The sequence below is a fragment of the Sturnus vulgaris genome, chromosome 21 (assembly GCF_052056855.1).
Source record: "Sturnus vulgaris isolate bStuVul1 chromosome 21, bStuVul1.hap1, whole genome shotgun sequence".
NCBI lineage: Eukaryota > Metazoa > Chordata > Aves > Passeriformes > Sturnidae > Sturnus > Sturnus vulgaris.
This window is the reverse complement of record NC_142263.1, coordinates 642,697-668,828: the sequence shown is the minus strand read 5'-3', so window position 1 is coordinate 668,828 and position 26,132 is coordinate 642,697. Positions and strand designations below refer to the sequence as shown.

The window sequence follows — 26,132 nt, the reverse complement described above, 5'->3', positions numbered from 1 at the left end:
GCATCTCTGTGGGAAAGCTGTTACAAGTGACAATAGAAGAAAGTATTTGAATTAATATTTTTTTAAATTGCTGATTTACCCCATTTGAAATTGTGTGTGGGGGTTAACGTACTTGCTTCTAATCCTTTTTATTCAGGAGGTCACATGACAGTGCAATGTTCCAAACAGTTTGGCTGTTGGTGTTGAGACAGGACATCATGTTCAGGCTGCCATAACTTTAAGGGGAGAAATAATTTAGCCTTAATCTACTGTTCATTTCTGGCCTGCAAAGGCCTGAAAACACCGAAGTCATTGCTCCATAAAACCCAAGAGGGTATTGCATACAATGGATTGTTGCCTGGACCCTGGAACTATTTTAAGAGGGTTTTATCCCAGCACTGATGCTAAGCACAGCAGCAGGAAAGACGTTTCCAGGATAAACTGATAATCTCCGGTTCCTTTAAAGGAATGTGTCCTGCTGAGCAAGGATGCAGTGGGGATTATGTGTTTGGGACAAAATAGCTAGAATGTATATTAAGGAAAAAAAAGTGTTATGGGTTCAGAGGAGTCTGAAAGGTGGTAGAAGTTCCCCTCCTGCTATCTGCTGTTGCTGAAAACCACAAAGATGTTTCACATAGTTAATACTATTAATGATGCCTAGGCTGGTAAGCAAGGAAAGTTCATCAAAAGCTGAACTGCAGACATTTCTTTTATGAAATTCATGAGGACTTCCGGTGGGAGAGTTGTTTTTCTGAAGTTAAAGGTATCTGTCTCATCCTTTTCCAGCCCCTCAAACCTCACCTGCTAGCAGAGGACAGTCCTTGACCATCGGGAATTACTCTCTGTTAATTAGCAGTCAGGTGGACAGTGGCTTGCATTAAACTGTGACATTTTGTGTTTTGTTAGTGCAGGGGGACAGGAGGGTCCCAGGGGTGTCCCAGCCCCCGTGGCACCGTGCCCAGGGCACAGAGCAGGGGCCAGGCAGGAGGATAAGGGGTGTTGGCACTGGGGTGTCTGCCTCCCCCAGCTCCGTGGGGCCAGGCTTAAACCAGGACAGTTTTCCACTCTTGGTGTTCTACTTGAGTGAGTTTTGCTCTTGTCTGGGGCTCCTGATGCAGAGAGACAGTGATTCCATCAGAAAGAGGCCGAGTCATTCGTATGCAGTTATTGGAGGGAACCAGGAGGATGCCTAAGGCAAAGGAGGCAGCACTGGTGATGGGCACGACTAGAGTGGGGTTGGGGTTTCACATTCACCATCACAATGGAAGGAGCTGCAGGTGATCATCCTGCATCCCTATGCCAGTATCTTTTATAGGGTTGCTTTATCTAAATTGGATTCTGACCCTGTTTGTGAAGAAATGTAGTAGAACAAGGACCCTATTCAGGTTTTTCTATGTGGGAAATTTTGCAAAGCTTTGCGTGTTTGAGTGGTTGGGGCTTTTTTTTAAATTTCCTGAAAAGAAAAATTCTGTTAACATTTAAATGACTGTTTCCCAAATGGAGTGAATTAAATGAAATGGATATAATAACTCATTGCATTCAAATTAGACGTTGGGATTAGGTGAAATTCTATCCAAGTAATATATGAGATTGTTCATTATTGTCTTGTAACATGATGCAAGAAAGAAAGAATGTGAATAACTTTTTTTTTTTCCCCTCAAAGTTTTGCGAGGACCATTTGGGATAAATTAGTTCACTGTAAATTATGCCAAGGTCAGCGTTTCACAGGTCACTTGAAATGCAAGTTGCTTTGCAGCACCTGCAGACCTTGATGTTGTTTGTATCCACACAGGACTGGATGCTGATAATCCAGTTAGATCCTGGTAGCATTCAGTGTTTTTTCTTTTTTCCTCTGAATTCTGCAAATGTTACTGCTTGTGACTGGATCTGCAGTCTAATATTGATTTTCCAGAAGACATATTTCAGATGTTCTTTTACTCTCTCCCCCTGACTCTTTCATCTGTTTTTTAGAGGATGTTTAAGTTGTGGAATTCCCTAATCCAAAGCAGAGCCATTGGTGTTTTGGGGGGGTGAAGGTGTGAGGGTGCAGCCCGAAGTGTGGGATCCCCCAGAGCAGGAGATAAAGGCCATGAAAGGGTCTGGGGAGAGGCTGCTGGATGTGCCTGGGCTGCTTCATTTCTTGGGGAACAATGGGATAAAAAGAATAGCTTTGGGCAGGTAAAGTGGAGGAAGCCTTTGGGATATGTTTGAAGTGTTTTTTGATGACTTGTAATGGTTGTATCTGGGTCTCATGTATCTTTAATCCTCTGGAAAGTTCTGCCTTCTGGTCTGGAGTAGGTAACGTGCAGCTGTTCTTGTGAGAAAAGCTGGCTCAAAGGTGTGCAGAGTTTGCTTAAAAGGAATTTGTGTTCATTAATATAATTGGTGATGTTTTTTTAAAAGGCATGTTAAAAATCCACAAAGAGCTTTAAGTGCTAGAAAATCTCGCAGCAGATACTGTAAGTTGTGGTTTATTGGTAGTCAGAGTAACTCCTGCACCTGTTTTGTAAAAGTAGACCCCTGAGTAAGGTGGGAGATGCTTAAATCAAAGTGGCAGATGGCAGGCAGTACAAACATGTATGAAAAGGATAGAGGCTTCTGGGGTCAAAGCTTTATTTATTGATGATAGTATTTGTTCATAATCTGCAGTGACAGGGAAAAGGTGGATGGGATGGGCAGTGAAGGGGTGGTAGCTACAGGTGGTAAAAACTGTAGCCATTACCTATCTAAGAGGGGTTATGAAAGCTAATATTGTAGCAGTATTTTTTTTTTTTGAAATAACATAGGTCATATATTTTCTTTAATTTTTTATTTCCCCTGCTGTGTTCTTTTTCATCACTTCTGCCCGTTTTTCTTATTTTCTGCCATTGTCTGTGGTACTTGTTATGAAGTGCAGCTTACCAACAGCATGCTTCAATGAAAACAGTAGTGTTTGGAGACGAGGGGTAAATTGTAGAAAATAAATAACGTTTCCCTGTGGAAATCACTGGAGCTCCAGCCATAGTGCATTGTAGGAGGAAGCTGGAAAAGAGCAAAGTCATGTCCCTGTAACACATGGCCTTCCTTGGTGTGTGCTGTGGGCACATGGAAGGGCTGCATGGACGAATACCTGGGATTCCAGCATGTGCTCACAGAACTGAGTCTCATGTGGGGAAATCCCCAACCTGCCCATGGTCACCAACGCCTTAAAATCACCGAGGTGCTGATACTTGTAAGCTTGGGTTTTGTATTGTAAGTCTGCTGAGACCCTCGATCAATGGAATTGGCAGCTCAGTTTTCTCGGTTCACAGTTCCCTAATTTTGCTGTGAATTGCCTGAGGGGGGTTTCAGTAATTGTGGAAAAATGCCAGTGGTGTTCAGGTGAACTCAGGTGTGTGAAGTGAGTGCACGTGGTGCTGTTCAGGCTGGTGAGTGCCTGTGGGTACAGCCCTGAGAGGGACCAGGAGGGCAGAAAGCTGCAGGGGAGAACTGCCAGGTACCCAAATGCTGCTCAAAAAGCACCAGAACAATACACCAAACCTACCAGGAAAATCTCCATTTCAGTATTTAAAGCTGCAGCATCTTTTCTTATGCAATCGTGATGGATAAATAAAGGCAGACTTAGACCAGCCTTGATATGAAACAACTTCCATGGCTACAGCTCTGGAACATGGCCATGTACAGTCTTTAAAAGTGCTTAGTAAGAATTTGAGCTTTAATCTTGAGGGCTGTGGCAGAATCAGTGTGTCCTGGTAGTATCATTCTTTAATTTCCTGATGTGGTGTTTTTCTACAGAGGCTTGGAAGCATTTGTGTGTGAGTGGAATTTTTATGCTCTTTATGGTGTTGGATATAACACCAGAATGGTTACAGCAGAATCATTTTGTAAAGTACATATTCGCTTATTTCTTTAATTTTCTTAGAACATGGTATGATGGTACTTTGGTGTAATTCAAAAAAAGAAAAGGTTTTTCAGAGCATTCTGTTCAAGAACTCTTACAGGAAATTTTGTGGAAAAGTGAAATATACTGGGAGCTGTAGTAATCCTTGGACTTTAGAGGAGGATTTTCTTTCTCCCATTCTCTTTTATGTGAAAATACATTTTAATAGTTGCAAAAAAAAAAATTGCTCACCAGAGGAACTGTTATTTCAGTTTCTGTATCCTTTTGGAATGGTGCTAACCCTCAGTGTGTTCCTGGTTCAGAGCAGTTTGTCTCCATTATCTGGGTACCACCAGGAGGTGCTCAGGGTTTTCTTCATTTTGCAACCTAAGTGGTGTCAGGGTAGAGCCTTTGCTTACTGGGACCAGTGGAGTTGGGGATGGTATTGAGCTGGTGGCCAAAGAGTTACTCAGGTTTGAGCTAGTTTATTGTGTTTTTTCTGAAGAGTGACTGACTGCCTTCTCCCTTGGCAGTGTGTGTGGAGTTGGCTATTGCAGGTAGTTTATTTAATACAAACTCATGGAACTATTGAGGATTATTTGTCTGTGAGTAGCAAAACTGACTCCATGAAGGCAGTAGCAGCTTTCACAAGGAGCAGTGGGGTGTTCTGGCTCTGTGCTGGGTGAGGGAGGGGAGCCTGGCTCGTGCTCTGGGCCAGGGGCCTGGCTTGCTCTGGAAACCTTTCTGTGCAGCTCTTTTGGTTCCTAATGGGTTAAGGTCTGCTACAGGAAATACAGAAGTTCTCTCCCGGTTCATTTTGGAGCCCTTGATTGATGTGGGGCACTCCTGTAGAGCTGCAGGTCACTGGCTTCTGAGCACAAGTGTCTCTGCCTTTTAACTGGGGGCTGCTTGGCTTCCTCCTGCCTTGGTTTTTAAAGGCCCTTGGCAGCCCATGTGAGAGTATTGGAAAGCCCTCAATTAGAGCTTTTTCCCCCCAAAGCTTGCATAGTGACAGGACAAAAGCATTGTTTAAAGGCTATTCTCATCTTGCAGTAGAACTTCTCTTTGGATGTTTCTGTAAGTTCTGCTTGGCTCGTTGGGGGATTTCTTTTTGGGACAAGGAACAGAAGGCATTATTATTTCCAGGTTGCTTGCCATCCATCTTTGTTAATTTTATCAATTCCTAGGCTAGCATTTTTGGTAAAATGAAGAGAAGAATTTCCTGAGCCTCTCGGTGCTCTCTGACTCCCCTGTGTTCTCCCCAGTGTGTTTGAAGTCCTGGAGACCAGAGCTCCTTGATGTTGATTTGTAGCTCGTGGGTTTGATGATGAAGCAGAATTCGAGTTTTTGTTTTTGTTCTGGCTGGAGGAAGGGCTGTGGATGCTCACACGAGCAGCAGTGCCCAAGGTCACACGTGGGCTGTGTGCAGGGGTGTCCCAGCACCAGGGGGGCAGCTCACACCAGCTCTGGGCTCATCTCAAAAAAAACACTGTAAAGGCAGTCAAAACAACACAGGGGGAACTGAGATACTATTTCTGTTTTAGAACAAAAGTGGGGAGTCTCCTGATTAATTCACATTTTTCAAGTCCCGACTCCTATCTCAATCACAGGATGTACCAGGGAGACAGGAATGGGCCCAGAAATGAAGATCTGCCAATGGTTTTGTCAAGGGCACGTGTCACTCTAAGTCATTGTTCTCAGAGTCACTGTTGTTAACATGATGTACAGGTAAAGACCAGTGGGGTTTAGTGCTTTTTGTTTTCCTGTAGTTCAGCATATGGAAATGAATAAAAAAACCCCAACTACCAAACACAGAACCAACCAAGGCTTGTATAAAAATAATACCCAGCTTTTAAAGTGAAATGGCAATGAGTAATGACTAGCATTTACTTTATTCTTATGTCTAAATTCACATAGTTGGGGGCAGAAGCTCCCACATAATAATTGCTGTTAATTTAAAGGGACAGTGGCCTGCACCATTAGTGCTCTGTCCAGTGCTGCTTCACCAGTGAATATTCACATGAGAACTGCAACAAAAGGATGGGAAATTAACACCTACTAGAATCCTCTTCAGGTTTAAATCTAAAAGCCACTGAAAGTTGCCTTTTATGATTTAGCAGAGGAAGAGTTTTATCTTCTCCCTGTAGATGTGGACTGTGTGGAGAGGGGAGTGTCTGTGTGTGCTGGGGAATCCTGTGTCAGTGACTAAAGCAAGGCCAGCCCAGATCCTGCATTCTGCCAGTCTTTGTGCACCACTCTTCTAACAGACAATGTCCTACAGCCTCACTGAGAGGCAAGAATTATTTTAAAAAATCTGTTTTACCATGGATCACTTGATTTAATTGAAGACAGTAAGAGTTCTACCTAGGAGCTTAACTAAAAGCAGATTTTAATTATGAAGTGGAAAGTGCATTTGATTTGTTTTTTCAATTATTATAGATACCTCAAGGTATCAAAGTGCTTTTCTGAGCATATTTGCTCATTGATTGCACTTGAAAAGTCAGGATTAAGGACTTGCACCCTGCTTTTGCTGGCAGGGCATTCACATCCTCACCCAAGCCTGTAAGCTGAGCTGCAGCTTCTCTTCTGCCCCTGCTGAGGAAACAAAGCATTTGTGTTCCTTAGGTTTGGATTGCTTATTGTTTCTGAAGCAGTTGAGGAAAAGTAGGTGAATGTTGACAGAATCAGGGCCGGCTTTGACCTACTTGTGGCTTTTTTTCTGATCTCTGTCTTGGGCATGTCACCTTATCATTTTTAAGCTACTGTTTACTCATGTGAAACCTCATCTAAAACATTGAGAACTGACAGGTGTTTGGTAATTTGAATATTAAATGTATATATCATCACTCCCACAGTTGTTCCCAAGGAGATTTTGTCACTTACCATATGACCCAGTAAAGGGAATTCTTCTGTAATAATTTTATTTCATCCTGAACTATTGTTTAAACTTTGGGTTTGAAGTATTTTAGTGTCATTAATTTCATTCCCCTGGAATTGCACCCATGGTAGTGATTCCATCTGTTATCACAAGGTTTTTGACAGACTCAGAATAGAGAAACATATCTTAGGATTTTCCTGTCAGTTCATGGAGATCACTTGAAGCTAAATACAGCTGTGAAACGAGGAGGTCAAAAGGGAGAAGTGCAGGTCAGACCTTGGGGTTTCTGTGGATGGAGCTGTGAGAACAAACCTGCATTGTAGCACATCAGTTAATTTGGTTTATAACAGTTCAGGCTGCTTTTCTTCTGGTGGGAAGAGGGAGAGACACACTTTGCACGAAGATCTTGTAATATTTAAAACAGTTCTGTAAGATGGCATTTTGTGGGTGAGTTTCAGAAGGAGGAAAAGGCTGAGGATCACTGGAGCTGTGCTGCCTCCAGCACCTGCTACAGGTCACCTGGCACCAACATATGAACACGGTTGCTTGGCTTAGCTGAAAATTTGGATTTTGCAAATTTTACAGTATTTCAGACATTGGAATAGTAACCAAAGGCCCTCTCACAGAAATTCATCGGGTACATGTTCTGCTGCTGCAGACACAGTGGAATTCTGAGCAGTCCCACTCTCAGCAGGCTGTTCACTCAGAGGTGCTGCTCACCTCTGCACTTCAGTGTGCCTGAAATTGCCTTTTGAATCTATTGAAAAGGAGTGGTTATGGCTCCAGTGTAATTGAGACTGTCAAGGAAATAGGTGGAATTTTTACAGCACCGTGAGACTCGATGGTATGTGACAGAGGATCATTCACTCCACTGGGCCGTGCTAATGGGAGACTGATGTGTCTTTAAGCACCTTGGTAATAAATAGAAGACTCATTTTTACTTTATTTTTCTCTTCCTTCTTTTTTTGCAAGGCTGTTGGTGTTTCTTAAATCTTCATTAACATGTACTAAAATACAAAGCACTTCTTTCATGTTCCAAAAATATCCCATCTGAGACATCTTTTAGCCTTTTGGACTGTAGAGGTTATGAATTTATTTATTTCACACTTGTGTTTTGACATGTCCCTTCTGTTCCTACAGTAATTCAGAGAAGGAGTGACCGGGCAGGGTTGAGCACATAGAAATGTTTACATAGGGAAAACAAATTGCAGCAGTTTGCAATAATTTCCGTGGGTAAGGTGTACAGAGGAAGCTGATGTGAAATGCCTTGTTACAGCTGCGAGGACACAGCTGTCCGGGTGTGGCTGGGCCCTGTAGCAGCACTGAAGAGAAGCTGAGGGATGCTCCTGAGCTGCTTTCTGGAGGGAGGCAGTGCTGACACAGCTCTGACAGATGTGCTGCCCTGGCTCTCAGCTCCTGCTTTGGTTTGTTCAGCAGCAGAGCAATTGGGACCTCTCTGCTCTGTGTTTGCTTTGGCTGTTGTGGAGCGTTGGGCTTGGGAATTACAGCATTTATAAAATGCTATAAGGCTCAGTGTGTGTTTTGAATAATATTACAAAGATTGGTGATTCTAGTATCCATGGCTGTGCAAGACAAAATATTGTTATCTAAAATAACTTCTGGTGAAGAGAATGGAAGACAAAGTGTCAACTAAGAAGCATTCTGGGTTTCAGTTCTGTGTCCTGTGTTATTGTGAAATACAGAATTCCTTTGAATAAGGAGTGGGCGGAGTAAGTTGAAACTTGAAAGGTCAGTAAATAAGATTTGCCTCTTCCAGCTAAAAACCTTGATGAATGTTCATGGATTTGTCATCACTACAGAATTTGGGGAGATGAATATAAATAGCAGTAATTCATATAATTAAAAGGTACCCTCAGCCTCATAGAGATATACATATTTACTTGTGTGTTTGTATACAAATTCAGCAAAGTCCTGAGGCTTCATCCTTAACCAGCACATACAAATATGTCCCTTGGTGGGAGCAGGGAACCCTGCTGTCATTACTTTGAATTACTGAGTTCCACATGTTTGTTGTACACTTTGGTTTGAATCCTCTTCTAATTTTCTGCTGTGTCAGGAAACAGGCAGGCATGCTTGTGGTGAAAAAAGGGAAGGCTGAAATAGGAGAGATTTCCCCTGAAGTGTTGAGGTATGGATGGGATGAGGTGCTGAGCTGGGGTTGCTGTGTGATTGATTTCAGCCCAGTGAGGAGGCACAGAGGAGTTAATTTCTGTTTTTTTTTTTGTTCTGTCCTTGTCCAGGGAGCTGTGGTGGGTGGCAGGGGCAGGGAAGCTGCTGCTGGAGTTTCTGGGGTGGGTGCTCAGGAAGAGAGGTGTCAGTCAGGGATGTGACCACAGACCTGATTAACCTACTTTGCTCTGGAGGTGCAGAAATACTCCAGGAACTGTGCCAAGGCCTGCAGGCTTGCTGGACGTGGAGAAGAAGGTTTCTCATCTGGGCTTTTCTTGGTTGGCTGGTGGGAATGGAAATAGAGGTCAGTGAATTGGGGCAGGAATGTGCATGTAATAGTGGTAAAAGCTTGAAAAATAAAGGAGAAAGAGCTGCAAAAATACATGGAGCTTTATGTGTTTATTAGGCATGTTATTTATTTGTGAACATCACAGACCTTACAGAGCTATGCCATTGGCTGGAAAAAAAATTTAAAATGGAATTAAAAATGTATCCGAATAAATGTCATGTGTAGTGTAGTAATTTATTGTAGCTGTGGTTCATAGAAGCAGTTGAAAAGTGTATAAAAAGGTCTGAAGTATAGTTAGAAAATTTTGTGTAAATGGGGAAATAAATTTCGTTTGGAAAGCAGTTTCAATTTTAAGCTTCCATGAAGGAAGACAAATTAAACATTTTTAAAGATATTAACCATAACAGTATCCCTTTAATTTTCACTCCTTTCTTTTAAGTAAGATACTCTGAATCACTTTTTGTTCAAGGAGACAGATTTCTTGCAGTAATCAGTTTTGCTTTTAGCTCTGATTTGTAAAGAATAAGTGATAATGGCACACATGCTGGAGGGTGTGATTAGAACCAACGTTAAAAGGCTTTTTTAGGACATGGATGGTTGGAAAAGGAGCTCTGGAGAGGCCTGCATTTAGCAGGAGGGAATGAAGCACACCTTTGAAGTCGCTTAACCCTTTCCCATAAAATCCCTGTCAGTGGAACAGAAATCCGGGTGTTTTCTTCAGGCATGTGGAAGTTCTACATGAAATCTGTAGATCAGCTTGCATTCAGTCAGTTCTTTCCCTGAACAGATCCCATACCACTAAAAAGACACTGAGGAGATGTGTTAGAAAGGCTTGGCTATTTGGAGTCACTTACAGGTTTTTTGAAGTGCCTTTGGGTATTTTTTGATTACTTTACAGTATTCCATGGAGAATGTTGAGAAAACATAATGAAATGCTGAGAATGCACATTGGTAGGCAGTTAATTAAATTGTCTTTTTGTGTAATCTTCTTAAGTCACTTATTTTCTGTTCAGTGCCTTTCCAACAAACACAAATTGTTGTTCACATGCAGATTCCTGCATGCAAAACCTACTTTACTTGCCAAAATATTAAGAAAATATTTAGCAGGTGGAGTATATTTTTATAGGTCCCAGAAGTCTAAAAGTACAAGCAGCTTTTGCTTTTGTCTGTGACCACCTTCACCCAACTTTTGTCAATCCACATCACCCTGCCCATGGTTTCTTGTCAGCTGGTCTCTGGTGTCAATGAGCACTCAAACTCCTGCAGCTCCTCCCCAGGGATGGGTGAGACAGGGAACTGCCTGACTTGGCTTCTCTGCCTCAAAGTTAAATCCAAGTGAAATCAAAGTTCTGCCCAGTAGTATCTCCTTAGCTATCTTTGTTCAGTTTGCTTTCATATCATAACTCTCAAAGATTTTTTTTTTCTTTTTTTTTTTTTTTTTACCCACGGTAAATATTTCATTTTAGGATCTTTGAAGTATTGCCAGCTGGAGGCTGCTACAGAGCAATAGTGACCTGAAAATCATTAACAGCACATCTAGTGCTTAAATAGCTCAAAAAATAACAGCTGTTCTTTTTGATAATGTCTTTTAACAATGAAACCTTATTTTTCCATGCTTGTGTGCTAAAAATTCTGCTGTCACTAACAGTGTTTCAGACTCTTCTGTGGTGCAGCTACTGCAGGTTTTGGGATGTTTTTGAAGTCCCCGAAGTGCTGATGTGGATGGTGGCCACACGTGTCGGTGTTTGTCCTGTGGGCCCTGCTGAGTTGCAGGGTGAGCAGGGATTTAACGTAGCTCCCAGGTGGGATAACGAACGATGGGATTTATCTCTGGCCATGGTGGGTGCAGGATGCTCCTCACCCCCCGGGATTCCCTGTGCTCCTCCTTCAGCCTCCCTGGTGCTGGGACTGCCAGGGCTCCTGATCCCCACTTTTATTGCTCCTCCTGGGGACAGCTGTGCTGTGAGTTTAGAGCAGCCTTCCTGAGAGCCCTGGTCATGGCAGTGAAGTGAAGGGGACTGAGCACTGCTCTGCTCTCATATTTTCCTTCTTTTTCTAATGAATCTGTGGGTGGCTTTTCCTTTAAAAATTATAGCTGGAATGACTATGAATATCTCCTTTAAACGAGATTGTATCAGCTTTTGCATCTCTCAGACAATGTGTGTACAGCCAGAGGGTAAAACCCATTATAATGCCACGCTAATTGCATGAGTGTGTGAGCTAAAAGTCTCTTGTTGTGAGAAATTCAACCAAAACAAAGCTGGGGGGAGCCCGGGTCACCTCACTGGCAGGACAGGGTGAAGGGAGGCCTGTGACACACACAGCACACACTGGGAGAAAAGACTGCTGTGAAATCAGAAAACTGGGCTCCTCAAATCACAGTCTGGTTATCTAGGAGGAGGCTCTGCTGGTCCTCACTGGGAGGAGGCACCTCTGGAGAAACAGTTCATGTGTTCCCAAGAGCCCTGAAAGGAGATCAGCCCCAGCTCTCCCTGTGCTCCCTCGCTGGGCACAGGCAGTGTGGCTGGCTGAGATCCTCTCTCACATTTGCCCAGGCTGCCATTGTTCCTGCACAAGTGTCTGTCTGTCTGTCCTGCCTCTGTCCCTGCTGCTGGCTGTGTCTCAGGGCCAGCCCAGCTGTTGGGGTCCAGCCCAGCTGTTTGGGGGCCAGCCCGAGCTGCACAGCCCTGCCCACTCAGGAGCACCACACTCACAGCTTTGGGCTACAAAACTCACTTTCAGGCTACTGAAGTTAGGCAAAGCCATTCCATCGCATTGGAATAATTTAACTTCCATTAGGAGTTGTCACAGAGCTTTAAAAGGCATTTTATGTGCCTTGGGTCAGTGTGGGGCATGGACTGCAGTCTGTGATGGGAGAAAATACTGCTGGCACTAGGCAAGGTCACTGGAGAGCTGGAGCATCACCTTTGTCCTGTCTCCCTGGTGTTTGAATCTTTATAATGGGAAATTGCTAAAACAGTTTAAAAACTCAGCCTTTTTTTCCTTCAGTAAGGCATCTGTTGCTAAATCCACATATATATATTGGTTTATTTTCTTAAGGATTTCACACTTCCCTGCTTATTTTCCTCACCTCTCCCCTTTGCTACCCAACAGTCCATTAAATGTTGTGCATGAGTTTTTGTCACATTTTGGTGACAAATGTGGGGCTCAGTGCCTGGCAGTGACTTTGCAGAGAACAGAAACTGCTCTCATGGCCTGTGCCTGTGTGCAAATTTTATGTACCCAATCAAGCATTTCCCAGATAAGAGATTTGATAAGTGCACAGCCTCTCCCTGCCCTTCCACTTCAGTCCTGGGAATCTTGTGGGTTTGGGAGCTTTTCTGAGGGATTTTTAATATCATCCCATGCTCAAGTATATCTTGAAATAAGCCAAGATGTGATTGATTGTGATCCCATGTACTGAAAATGTGGCATTTTGGTATCACATGCCCTTGAATGTGAGCTGTGGTGTTTGTTTTAAAGTGGTACATCAAACATGCCTGGGTGAGCAGCTGAAATGCTTGTGGGACCAGGTCACTTACATATCTCAGGGTAAGGCTTGCTGGAAAAGCCTGTGTGATTAAGAGTCAAGTAACTGAGGAAAAAAGTTCACTGACTAATAAGAAAAACTTGCAGAGTAATCCTATTAAATTCCCTCCCTTCTGGTAAGTCCTGATGTAAATTTATAGATATTCTCTATAAATGTGAAGGAAGGTTTGTTTCCCTGATAAAACAATCTCCAGCAGCAGTTTCCCACACCACCACAAGAACATTCTTTCATTATCTTGCTCCTGTGTAATAATTGCACGGAGCAGTCACAAACTTGTTTTTCTACCAGTAGAAACTACAGGACAATGTGTATGCCTTGACCTGGATTCAGGGAGAGAAAAAGTCACTGTTGGCAGAGACTCCACCTTGAAAATTTGCCATCAACGTGGCAGAGTTGCTAAAGGCTTATAATGCGTAATTGAAAGGGCTGAATGCCTGCAAGGATTCTTTGAGATAAGGATTGTCTTTGAAAACATTCTAACTAGAGGTCTGGATTGTGTCATTAATCTCTTCTGTAGTCCTATTACTTTTAAAAATTGTATTATTTCTGGTGTGATTAGCCTGCAAAGTAAATAGAAGCTGCAGGTTTTGTAAAGTATTTTTTTTTCTTTATGTGTTTCATGTCAGACTATTTTAAAAGCTTTTTGTGTAGTTCTTAAATGTAGCAAGACATCCATCCATTATGTATAATCAGCAGAACAAAAGGGTTTTTGATGGCAGGACAGGGCACCCACTGCCCTTCAGGGGATGCTGGCCCCAGGGCTGGTCCCCTGCTGTCCCTCACCTGCTGGGATTGGGATGTGCTCCCCAAAACGTCCTTGCCCTCAGTGCCAGCTGTTCCTCTGCCCCTGCAGGGATGTCACTGGGGATGGCTCCACTCAGAGCTCAGTGCTGGGTCTCCCAGCTCAGGGTCACTGTTCCAGTGTCACTCCTAAAGGCTTGCTTACAGCTGAACTGTCTGCCTTGATACAAGATTTATTCACTTATTTTTGCCCCATACCTATATATAAATTTTTGCTCAGTTATTTTTGGTTTGAATCTTGGCCTCTGATCTCTTTATCCCCAGCTGTGAGTGGAGCCTTTGAGGCTTCAGTAGTGTGCTGAAAGTGCAGCAGTGCCTGTGCTGGGTGATGGAGGGATGGATGGATAGGGATTGATGGATGATTGGATGCATGGCTGGATGCATGGATGGATGCATGGCTGGCTGGCTCCTGCCTGCTGGGCCCTTTGCTGTGGGATTCACCCATGCTGGGGTGTCCTCACAAAGCAGGGAGTTCAAATGGGCTCTTCTGAGAGCAGCAGTAAGTAAAGCTGCCTTTCTAGCTGTTCTCTCAATTAGCTCCTAGGAGATTTTCCTGCTTTTCTAGTTTCTCCTGGGGATATGTGACCTGATAGCATATTGCTATAAATAATTATTTTACTAGTATCAAAGTAGGTACTGTACACAAACACAAAGCAACATTTTCAGCATCTTTTTTTGGATGCTGTAAATACCAGGTTTTCAGACAGGCTGTTTCCTTTCTTCCTTTCTTCTTTCTGTTCTTTGGAATGACAGTTCTGATCTTCAGAACCTGTGTTGTTAGTTTTGTGCTGCCCCTTGAAGTGGAATTGCTGGTGAGTGGCACAGAGCTGCCAAGCCAAGGCAGGGAGGTGAGGGGCAGGCTGGCATTGCTGTGCTGTGGGGGAAGAGCAGAGGAATTGCTTTCCAGATGGATACTGCAGGGGATCATCACTTGTTTGTAAAAATGGGTTATTTAAAAGAAAAAAAGAAACTGGCCTTAAATGTGAATGCCACAGCAACCCCACTGGACTCCTTCCTGTGTGAGAGACTTGGAAAAGTCTCTCTTTGTTCGCCCAAACCAATTGTTTCTGTATGGAAACGTTTGGAGGAGCAGAGCAGCCAGGCCTGGCACAGCAGAGGTGAACTTTAACAGCTCTGCACGTGTTCAGCTCTTTTTTGGTTTTTAAAAGGGGTCCCAGAGCCATAAAAATCAGCCTCAGTAGATCTGTGGTAGCTATCAACACGATAGTTTTGTTATTTAATTAGAGACACTCGCTGTATTTACCCTGTCCCCAGCCAGGCTGCAGAGCAGCCCTGTGCATGGCAGGAGGATTCACAGGGCACTGGTGGTGCTGGCAGGGACAAAGTGCCAGCAGGTTCCTCAAGGGAGGCTCAGCAGCAGGAGAATCCTGCAAATCAGGGAATCTGAGCTCAAATCTTTTCACTCTGCCTTCAGTTTTTCATGATTTAAGGGGTAGTGGCTGAAAGGATTTTCAGGTGTTCAGCAACTGCTTTCCTGTAGATATAATCTCTCCTAAGATAATGTTTATTGTAAAATGTTTTCCTTTTAAAATTTTTGATAAATGAACTAGGAAGGGAGTTAGACAAATTTCAGGCTCAATATCAATAAGAAAAAAAAGATATGCAGATTATATTACTGTTCATGTGTAATTAACATTGATATGAGAACTTTAATTAAGGCAACTGGAAACTGCTTCATGGCTCTCTGTAGAGCAGGTGTGAACTTACTCAGCTGTAGATGGACAACATCCACATCCCAAAATGTAATTTCCATCTGAACTGGTTTTGGTGAAAGCTGACTGTTGATTCCTGTGTCTTATGCAGCCACCGTTTTGTAGAAGAGCTGCAGAAAATGAGTGGGCCCAAAGTCATCAAAAATCCAATTTTGATACCTTTTTGCAGTGACCTCCACTTTAAACATTCTGGTTCCATTTTTTAACACTTCCCTCAGTTTGGGCAGTGGGAGAGGAGTACTTCTGGCCTTGTAAAATAATTTATCAAGTTTCAGACTTTGCCTGAAAATGTTTTGGGCTACTATTCTAAAACTGAATTCTCTTATTCCAGTTAAATATTTTATTGGAAGTTGGGAATGACCATTTTAATCTAGAATTCAATTAAAAGGACACCTTCTGAGGTCATCTGGTAGTTCTGTGTGGAGCTATGGCAGTATCTGAGGAGTATACATGAGTGTAGGTTATAGTTTTATTAGCTTGATTTTTAAACTAATAAAAGGAAGATGTTAGCACGTTTTACATTTCATTTTCTTAGCTAGGAACTATGTAAGCAGATGTTTTACAGTAAAAATCAGAGCTCTGCAGCTCTCCTGCCCTTTCTCACCACTTTGGGCAAGAGGCAAAAGTCCTGGAGAAAATAGGAAATGCATCATGGATTAAAAGCCCTTTTCAGATTCTTTTTAGCTGTGTTTCTCACCACAGAAATAGTGTGATAACACCTTTCCCAAGTGCCCCCTTGCCCCTTGTTTAAAATAGAAAGGTGCAGGGCTGTTAACAGGTGTCTGACCAAGGTGTTGGGACTCACTTTGGATTGGTTGAACTGGTTTGAAGTCAGATGTGGTAATTGGGAGTGAGGTGGAAATCTGAACACCCCAGTCTCATTTCTTATTTAGGTATTTGAAACGTGGACCTGAGGCATAAGGAACTGCCTTGCATGTCTGCTGTTGAGGAGTCACACGAGGGAGAAAAGCCAGCAATTTTATAAGGACAAATGTAGTTATCAGGGTGCACAGCTGGATGTGGGTTCAACTCTGCACTGAGATTGAAGTTATTTTGGTCATCTCAGTAAAAATGTGCATATACTCTGTTCTGTAGTGATGTTTGAGAAACTCACCTTAAAAACTGGGATTGGGAATTGAGCACCATAATCTCCTTGCTCTAGTTTTATGGTTCTCATTATAAAATTCTATTTTCAGAATCCAATTATTTTAAATTAAAATACTTGCCATGTGCAAAGCACCTTATAATTCCTGAGCTACTATACTTGCATTCCATAAGTTGTATGGGAGAAAGACCAGTATCACTCCTGCTTGACATTTGTGGGAACTTAGATACCACCAGCTGTAGCTTCTCCAGATGTGAAGTGTTTTGGTGATAGACCAATAAATAGTCTTACACTTGCCAGTGTTCTGTCTGATGGGATTATTACATCTTTCATCCCCTTTGGAGAGGAAGAAGTGAGCAGTGGATTTGATAAAATCCGGTCTGGTAATGAGAGTGTTTTAATGAGGTGTTTTTGGGAGGTGAAGGAGATGTTGATCCTGACATCAGTGCAGGTGCTGATGTCACCGTGGGCTCAGTGTGTGGCCCTGCTGGGCTGGGGTGTGTGCTCCATCCATGGGCAGGTCACTCTGCAGGACAGAGCTCAGTGCCCTCACATTAATGCTCTTGCCCCCAGAAATGTCTTCCCCTTGTTGTAGACTTAGAAAATCTGTCTAACAGGAGTGTGTGATGTTCTTTATCTTTTATTCTGTAGGTCAGTAACAGATCCACGAGATGGAAAGAGAGTTGCACTCAAAAAGATGCCCAACGTCTTCCAAAATTTGGTCTCTTGTAAAAGGGTCTTCCGGGAGTTGAAGATGTTGTGTTTTTTTAAGCATGACAATGTAAGTAAATAAATCCAAAGTTATCTTGAAATCTTTGAGAAAAGCTAAATGTAAAATGGAGTTCTCTTCAAAACAGAAGTGTTTTGTTACAGAATATCTAAAATGCTTTAAGAGCTCTCTGATTTTACAGTGATCAGATTTTCTGGAAACTCTGATATTACTGTTACTATAAAAATGGAGCTATCAGGAATCTAAGCATACTCATCCTTTCCCCTCCAAAATGTTTGCAAACAGACAATCAGACACTTCTGCCCAGCCTTGTCTGAGGCTTTGGGTGAATGTCAGGCTGCTCAGAGCTGTGTCAGCTGGACCCTGCTCCTTCTGAGCTCCTCTGCACTCACTCCATGCTCCTGTCCCTTTGCTGGTCCTCTCCCAAACCTGCTTTAGATAAAATCAGTCAGCTTGAGTTCAAATATTTAAACACTCTTTGGGTTGACTCATGAAGTTTGAAGTGCATCTGGAGTTTGGGTGCTTCACCCAAATGTCATGAACATTCCTAGGGCAGGATCCAAATGACCACACCAAGGAGCATCTTTTTCTGTGAGAGGATGTGAATTCTCTGCTGCTGCCTTTGTACATTTTTGGTTTTTTCTACCTTTTCTACCTTTTGATTTTCCTACCACTGAGCTGCTTATGCAGAATGGGAACAACCTTGGGGTCTTAAATTCCCAGGAGGAAACAGTGAATCACAAAACTCTCAAAGACTAAGGGCAGAACAAAGTGCAATATCTTCTACTTTTACATTTCTTTGCTGGAATTACTTCTTTCAAAGATTTTATGTTCATATATATTGTAAAGAAACCACTTTTTATTGGATAGATAAATTTGTGTTTTTAAACTACTGCTCAAACAGCTGGGAAAATGTCTTGAGTTAAAAAAGAGAGAGACATTGAATGTACAGAATATCTGACATGGTGGGTTATTAAATTTACATACCTGGTGAGACAGAACATTGGTCTGTCTGTGGGGTAGAATAAAACGAAGAGAAATGTGAGAAATGTGCAGTCTGTCTTTTTGAAAGGACTGTGTTTTTGTTTGACTGGAATAGGCCTTGACCTCGTGTGGTGTTTCCTAGGTACTCTCTGCCCTCGACATCCTCCAGCCTCCACACATTGACTATTTTGAAGAAATGTATCCTAAATATAAAAATAGAACATCTGAGTTGAGGTAGGTGTGATTTTCATTAGCTTAGGAGCTGCCAGTATTTGGTGTCATCTGTGGAATGGAGCCACAGGAGCTCCTGCATGTGCACGGTTTTATTGCAAGACGTGAACCTGTGGCAGGGTCACTCAGGGGGGTTTGGAGGTGGGGTGGGGCAGGACTGAGCTCAGCCTTGGGGTCCACATGAGCCAGGATGTGCAGGGAGTGCAGGCCCTGCTGCTGCTCAGGGGATTCCTCCAGAATATTGCGCTTTGAAAACGATATCCACTAATGAATCTCCTCTGTTATTAAAAGATTTGTGGTGCTTTCAGAGGATTCTGCCTTACAGGCTTTGAAACCCTGATTTCTCAGGGAGGGTTCAGTGCATTGGCAGGGCTGGGCTTTCCTTGGTCACTCTGTCCTGGTCCAGCTGTGTCCCACGTGTTCTGTGTCACTAATGCACAGCTACAGTCCTGTGGGAGCTGCATTCTACACTGAATTTGAGGGGAAAACCTGACCTGAGTGTCTTGGTTTGGTTTGGTTTGGTTCTTTTCCTTTTCAGACCTGTGTTCTAGTTGTGAAGTAGGGAATTTCTGCTTTCTGAAATGCTGGGAAGTGAATCCCTGAGCTCTGACTCTCATGGGAAGAGAAGTTCTTTGCCACTCCTGTGGTTAGACTTGGGCAGGTTGGGTTTTGTTGCTGGTGGGTCTCAGCTGCTTTTTTGTGTGACCCACTTTACAATTAATGGGTGGGAAATTGTCATTATTTTTAGGTAACCTGAACTTTTGAAATTGATCTATTTATATAATACCTTGGATTGGTTGGTAAAGAAAGTAGGTGTAATCAATGTAGTGATTTTAACCAAAGTACAGCACAATTTGCTGGTGGAGAAACACCTTATTTATTTGGAAATATTGCTGTGCTGTACTGGGGCTTTTTCATATGAGTTTAGGTAAAGCTTTAAAATTCTGCTTTGATATTTCTTTCATGTGAAGAGCACATAAGTGTCTTCAGAAACTGGATTCTGGTTATGTGCACTAGTTCAATGCCCTCATTTAGAACAAGTCATATGAGTTATAAATCAGATCTAGGTTAAGGATTACTCCTTCCATGTAATTGTACAATCAAGAATATTTAAATGGGATAAGCTTATTTTTATGAGCTTAGCTGCTGCAAAGTTTTGAGTATAAAACCAAACTGGTAGTTTCCTTCATGGCTAACTGACTTTAAGTCATTCTGAGTAGTGTTCTCTAGGGCTGGTTTTATGATATTTTTGTTAATTTCTTGACTCTAATATTGGCAATAGAAGACTATTACTCTGTGAAATCTTCTTTGTCCTTTTGTTTTAAATAATTACAATAACTGCACTTAGGACCCTTAAATTCCTTAAAAGAATGAAGTAGTAAATGTTTTGATTTATAATTTTTAATTACAAATTTTAAATTTCTAATTGCATGTTTTTCTGCTTACTGTAACGTAAGGAGAACTATTTGATTTGTTTGAAGATGTTCCATATTTGGGGGATGTAGCTGTCAAAACTTCTTTTGTTGATCCACTAGCAGAGTTCCTAAAGATATCATGGGGTTGTTCCATTTTTACAGTGGGACATATTGAACAGTGATAAAAGTGTAAAGGGCTGGAGTTGGTACTGAGTGATTTCCTTTGTTCTTTCCAAAGGGTTGTAGTGCCCTTTTTGGGGAAAGAAATGTAATAAAAGAGTGACTAAAATGATATGAATGATGTGTTGCAAATGAGCTGGTACAGTTCATTTCAATTATTCAGTGTTTCGTAGGTACCAGCAGGAATTGCAGAGTGTATTTTTTAAAGAGAACTAATTATAAAACCACCTTAAAATTTTAATGATAAATTAAAAGATTTCTTTGGAAACCAGTGATGAATAAAGGAATTTTAATCTAGTGAGATTTTTGTTTTAGGATGAAAATTCCTGGCAAACACTCAGATTAAGATATAATTTGAATTATTAATGAGGCTTTTGGTTGAAAATCTTTGTGGCCATTTTGACTCTTATAGGTATTGATGTTTTTATCACCAGTATCACCTAGTGTCACTAATGAATGATTGATAGCTCTTTTTTCCAATTATGAAATCTTCCACAGTTGATTGTAATACTGAATTCGGCAACTTCAGATCCAGGGGTGTTCTTGAAGAACTATCCAAAGTTTCTGTAACTTTTTTTCTGTTACTTTCTGTAACTCAAGTAACTTTTTGGAAACTTTGCCAGTTAAATATCAGAATATCTGAATATCAGAAGCTGCTGAAAAGTCCCCATTTCCCAGGGGTGGGGTCTGGAAAGGCTCGGAATGGCAGTGAAAGCAAAACAGATGTGCAGTGAATTTCCCGAAGAGGTGACAGAGCTGTTTTCCGATGGCTGGAGGAGGGCAGAGAGGAGCAGGGTGAGATGAGTTGTGCAGGCACACAGGCTCAGCAGCACTGCTCACCCTGGCACAGGATTTTCCTTCTGCTCCATGGCTGGGGCGAGTTGCTGTGGCCAGCACCCACAGCAGCTGGGCTGGGACTGCCAGGGCTCCTCCTGGGCCGTGGAACTGGGGTGTGGGGGCTGCAGAGACCAAATAAAGCACAGCCATGATGAGAGTGCCCCCTCAGCCAGGGCCCTTCATCCCTTCTCAACATTTATCTGTCACTTTATAAAATTTCCCAACTCAGCAGGTCCCAGCCAGCAGAGCAAGTCGAGTTCTTTTGTGCCGTGCATTTGCTTTGATAATTACTCTGAAGCAAATTGGTACATTTGTAGATCTAATTTTATACAGCTACTTAACTAATTACTGCTGTCAGGAGCAATTTCTCTCTGGTAGCAGTGCAGGGTAGTGGTGTGTTCAGCACCAGTGGCTGCCCCATGGCCAGAGCTTGGTGCTTCCAGTTAAAATAAACCAAAGTGCAGGTACGTGTGGGAGGGCACTGAAACCCCCCCGGCTTTTGGGCTGCTGCTTTTGCTGAGGGTCCCTGGCCGTGGTGGGTGCAGCAGGGTCCCAGGCACGGGGAGAGGCTGGTTTGTCACAGCAGAGCCTGCTGAAATTACCCAGGACAATAATGAGATCGCTGCTGCTAATGGCACCTCTGAGCCCTGTCAAGGGCTTTGTTTAATGCCCCCAGACCTGGAGTGGTGCAGGTGCCATTTCAGGCCCTCATTTAATTTAAGCTGCTTTAGTTGGCATGGCAACTAGTTGAGACATCTGGGAGACATTATGCTCGGGATTGAGATTTAGGAGGATTTGTGGCAGAGCAAAACAAAAATCTTGTCATAATAAAGTGCAGAGTAATGCTGCTGGGTTTTTTAAAATGTTTTGCATTGAATTGAATGTAAAGGTTTGTTGCAGGTATAAGGTGAACCGCAAATTTTAAAAGTCTGGTATAAATATTTAAAAGGGTCTTTGCTAAAGGAAAAGAAAAATTAGAGGACTACAAATTATGGTGCTGCAGGGTTGGGTTTTTTCTTTATGAATTCTTTATGAATGCAATTTTAATATTTTTTTCCTCAAAAAGTTGGAGATATTTAATTTATAAAATGAGGTTTTGTGTGGTGTTCTGTTGGCAGATGAACCCTTTTTTGGCCAACAGGGATTTGGCCTGGAGAGGGTTTGTAGAGCAACAGATGAAAGCAGAGCATTGACTGAGTAGAGATGAAAGAAAATGAGCATTCAGTATCAGTTAACGTGGGGCAAATGTGTTCTACCTCCTTCAGCCTCAATTGTGATAATAGCAGAGACTTCTGGTTCAGATGTGACTGCTAAACTCGGCTTTTGAAGCAGTCATGGTTTTAATGAATGCCTGTAGTGTCCCGGGTGTTTATTGTGCTGATTTCTGTGCGTGTTATCAGAGTCCCCCACCCGGGACAGTGTCAGGGTGCTCTCCATCCCTGCTGCAGCTGCTTCACCCCATTTCCCTGCTTTAGGAGCCCCTGGACACACACAGACCCCCAGGAGCCCCCTCCCCCCAGGCTCAGGTGTAATTTACCTTTCAGAACTTTGTACAACCTCCTTCATGCAGGCTGGCATGGACTAATCTCTTTTCTTTCACAAGCCATTTTTTATTTTCATTCCTGTAAGAATCTGACCTCTGAAGCAGCTTTCTTCTCTTTGACTCAATAGTTCTGGGCTGTAAGAGCTCGAGTAGGAGTTAGTGAATGTTTCCAGAGATTCTGGGCCTGTTCTGCCTTTCCTTAACCCTGAACTGCAGCTATGTTGTCACGGAGTTGATGCAGAGTGACCTCCATAAGATCATCGTCTCTCCTCAGCCACTCAGCTCCGACCATGTCAAAGTTTTTCTTTACCAGATTTTAAGAGGTAATTTTTCTTCTTCTAAAATTAATGAAAATTATGTGGTAGAGGTATTTTTTTTTCTTTCTTAATGTTTATTCTCAAGATTTTCTCATCTTGAATAAGCTTCCTGTAGGAACTTCTTTTAATTTCATATTTGAATAAATACCAAGCATGAATTATTGTAGCTACAAGAGCATGGCACCCCTGCTGCCTTAAAGCATTGTCAGGGGAAAGAAAAGTCATGCTTTTAGAATCAAGGAACAGAAAGGATGCCTAGACTGAACCAGATGGGTAAATATATGTAATTTTATCCACTTAAGGTAGAAATTGTTACTGAAAAACAGAGCAGTAAGAGGCATCTAAAAATTCCAGTGTGGGGATTAGCAGAGTATCCATGCCATAATCAGAGAGAAATGATGTTTTGCTTTTGATTTGTTGTTTGTTGGATTTTTGGGGGGAGGGAGGTAAAAGACTACTGTGTTTCTGCCTATTTTATATACTCCAAAATCTCACCCTGCCATTAAGTGACTGTGTGCACACTAGAGGCTGGGAGTTCCTCTCAGTTATAAAAACTGAGGCACAGGCAAAGTCTTTGCTGATCAGGAGTTGCCAGACCTTCCAGGAAAATGTTGTCAGCCTTAAACTTCTTTTAAAAGAGAAAAAAATATATTTATTTTAATTTCTTTTTAATATTTCAGGTCTGAAATATCTACATTCTGCTGGCATTTTACATCGAGACATTAAACCAGGGAACCTACTCGTGAACAGCAACTGTGTCCTTAAGGTGCTACTTACATTTATTGAAGATGTTTGTGTGTGTGTGTTGGTCATTTTTAAACAAAAAACATTCAGGGAGTGAATTCAATGAATGAATGAGTCAATGAAACACTTTGCCTGGAAGTCCATGTAAATGGAAAAAAATCCCACAGATTTTTTAAAAAGTAGAAATGAAGCAAACATTTGCCTTTCCCCTTTTCTCCCTGCCTCTCCCCACATCTCGGAAAGCAAGAGAGAGAAAATGAATTCCTGAGTTTGACTTGGGGGGAGGATCTCCTGTGCCTGGAGGGCCAGGGGGTTCCTGGGGTGCCTCAGTGTCCCTCAGGGGGAGGTGACACCAAATGCCCAAGGCACTTCCATTGACCTCGGGTATGTGGAATTTGGAGGACTGAGGTGTCTTGTACAGCTGTGCCAAACACAAAAATTCAGTGCTGCTTACAGAGATTTATTAAGAATTCTAATTGGCAAAGTTTGGTGTCTTAACCCTTCTGGTTCCAGACATTTTTAACAATTCTCCAAGCCCAAATGTGCAGAGCTGAATCTTTAATATTTTGACACATGTCATGAACAAATGAAGTTTGAGTTGAAATACTCTGTACCCAGAGGCTGGGATTTTTGTGGTGCAAAGCTTTTTACCTTTCATATTATAAATATTATAAACTTAAAATGTACTGTGATTTCAAATCAAACTGTAGGAAGTTTAAAAGGCTGTGGAACAAAGCAACATCATTTCCTCCTGTTCCCTCTCCTCTCCCCTGAATAAGCTACCTATAGGAGCTTCTTTTAATTCCATGTTTGAATAAATACCAAGCATGAATTATCGTAGCTACAAGAGCATGGCACCCCTGCTGCCTTAAAGCATTGTCAGGGAAAGGAAAGTCCTGCTTGTCCCCTCTCCCCTGGCTTGTGCAGTCACAGCAGATTATCTGGTGTGGTTAAATGCCAGTTGGGGATTCCCTGCCTCCTTCCCAGGAGGCTGCCTGTTTGAAACGCAGAAGGTGTTTTGGTTATTTTAATTTTTTTATTTGCCTTCTCAATTTAGATTTGTGATTTTGGATTGGCCAGGGTGGAAGAGTTAGACGAGTCGCGGCACATGACTCAGGAAGTTGTCACTCAGTATTACCGCGCTCCGGAGATCCTGATGGGCAGCCGCCACTACAGCAATGCCATCGACATCTGGTCTGTTGGCTGCATCTTTGCTGAGTTGCTTGGCAGGAGGATATTGTTCCAGGCACAGAGTCCCATCCAGCAGGTATCCATCCTCACCTCTCCTGCCTGCTGCTCCTGCTGCCCAGCCCTGCTGCACCTCGGGGGACACAGGGAGGGGCTGGAGCGTGTCCAGGGAGGGGAATGGAGCTGGGAAGGGGCTGCAGAATTCCTGAGGGAGCTGGGAATGGGCTGCAGAATTCCTGAGGGAGCCGGGAATGGGCTCAGCCTGGAGAACAGGAGGCTCAGGGGGGACCTTGTGGCTCTGCACAAACCCCTGACAGGAGGGGACAGCCCGGGGAGGTTGGGCTGTGGTGCCAGGGAGCAGGGACAGGATGTTAATTTGTGTTAGGCCAGGAATGTGCTGCTGTGCTGGGGGCTCTGAGCTGTGTGTGTGTGCTCTGTGTGCAGCTGGATCTGATCACAGACCTGCTGGGCACGCCGTCGCTGGAGGCGATGAGGACGGCTTGTGAAGGCGCCAAGGCACACATACTCAGGGGTCCTCATAAACAGGTACTGCCAGGGCTGCTGTGCCCACCGGGCAGGGCTTCACATCCTCATTCACTTCCCTAGGGCTGGTGCTTAAAAACACTCAGCTCACAGGTGTGGTCTCAGAGCTGTGTGTGCCTGGCAGTGGGGCTGAGCTGACCACAGGTGGTTGAGGTGGTTGAGGTGGTTGAGGTGCCCAGGGTTGGGTTGATGTGTGCTGAGTCCAACTGCTAAGGAGACAAGGGGACTTTTCAGTAGCCAGGGGCATTTCTGGCTTCTGCCTTGGGGGTATCGTTGGACTTGATGACCCAGGTGAAAGTCTGCCTTCCTGAGGTGACAGTGTTTTGATAGCTACATTGAATGAAGATGTTAAATTTAAGTGTTAGCACTGGCAAGAGACATAAATTAAAATTGACAGTATAATTCAGCAAGCCCTGGAGGGCTGCTGCACTGCCAGGATCAGGAGTGCTGGAGGTGGGATTCAGCCACTGCCTAGAGCCAAGGGCAGAACCTCCAGCACCCCTGAGCTGCTCAGGTCTGAAAGCTGAGATACAGCATTCAACACAACTGGAGTAAAAGTTACTTTTAAGAAAGACACTCAACCAAAGGAAAAAGGCAGGATGGAGTCATTGTGCTGACTGGGCAATAAAAAGGGCAAATGCAATATAATGTAAACAGATACAAAGAAATCCTTGTACAGGCACCTCTAGTGCAGGGATGTGGCTCTGTGGCCCTCCAGTAGGGTCATTTTTATGATTGCTGACAAAATTAACAAAATTATTGCCCTGTACTTGCTCCAGCAGTTAAGTTTGCATCATTATTTTCTGCATGTTGAAGTAATTTCTCACGTCTGTTCACTACAATAGTAGTTACCATAGAAATGAGCATTGCATGTATATTCTGCTTTATTATTGACATGTGGGAGTTCTGCCTTCCTGGCACTTTGGATCCACTACATAAAGTTGTCGCTGTTCCATTTCATGACAGGATTTTTTAATTTGAGCATTAACAATAGTAGGATTTCCTTCAGATTTTCTCTACCAGTTTTAAGTCAAGT

The 26,132-nt window shown here is 42.9% G+C and overlaps 1 protein-coding gene across 1 annotated transcript in view; it reads left to right on the top strand.

Moving 5' to 3' along the window:
• NLK (nemo like kinase) overlaps positions 1-26,132 on the top strand; it is a 36,370-nt gene that overhangs the window by 4,794 nt on the left and 5,444 nt on the right. The window contains exons 4-9 of the mRNA XM_088177208.1: positions 17,036-17,165; positions 18,241-18,296; positions 22,521-22,627; positions 23,302-23,387; positions 24,423-24,632; positions 24,998-25,099. Of these exons, the coding sequence (XP_088033334.1) occupies positions 17,036-17,165; positions 18,241-18,296; positions 22,521-22,627; positions 23,302-23,387; positions 24,423-24,632; positions 24,998-25,099 (691 nt within the window). The remainder of the gene's footprint in view (positions 1-17,035; positions 17,166-18,240; positions 18,297-22,520; positions 22,628-23,301; positions 23,388-24,422; positions 24,633-24,997; positions 25,100-26,132) is intronic.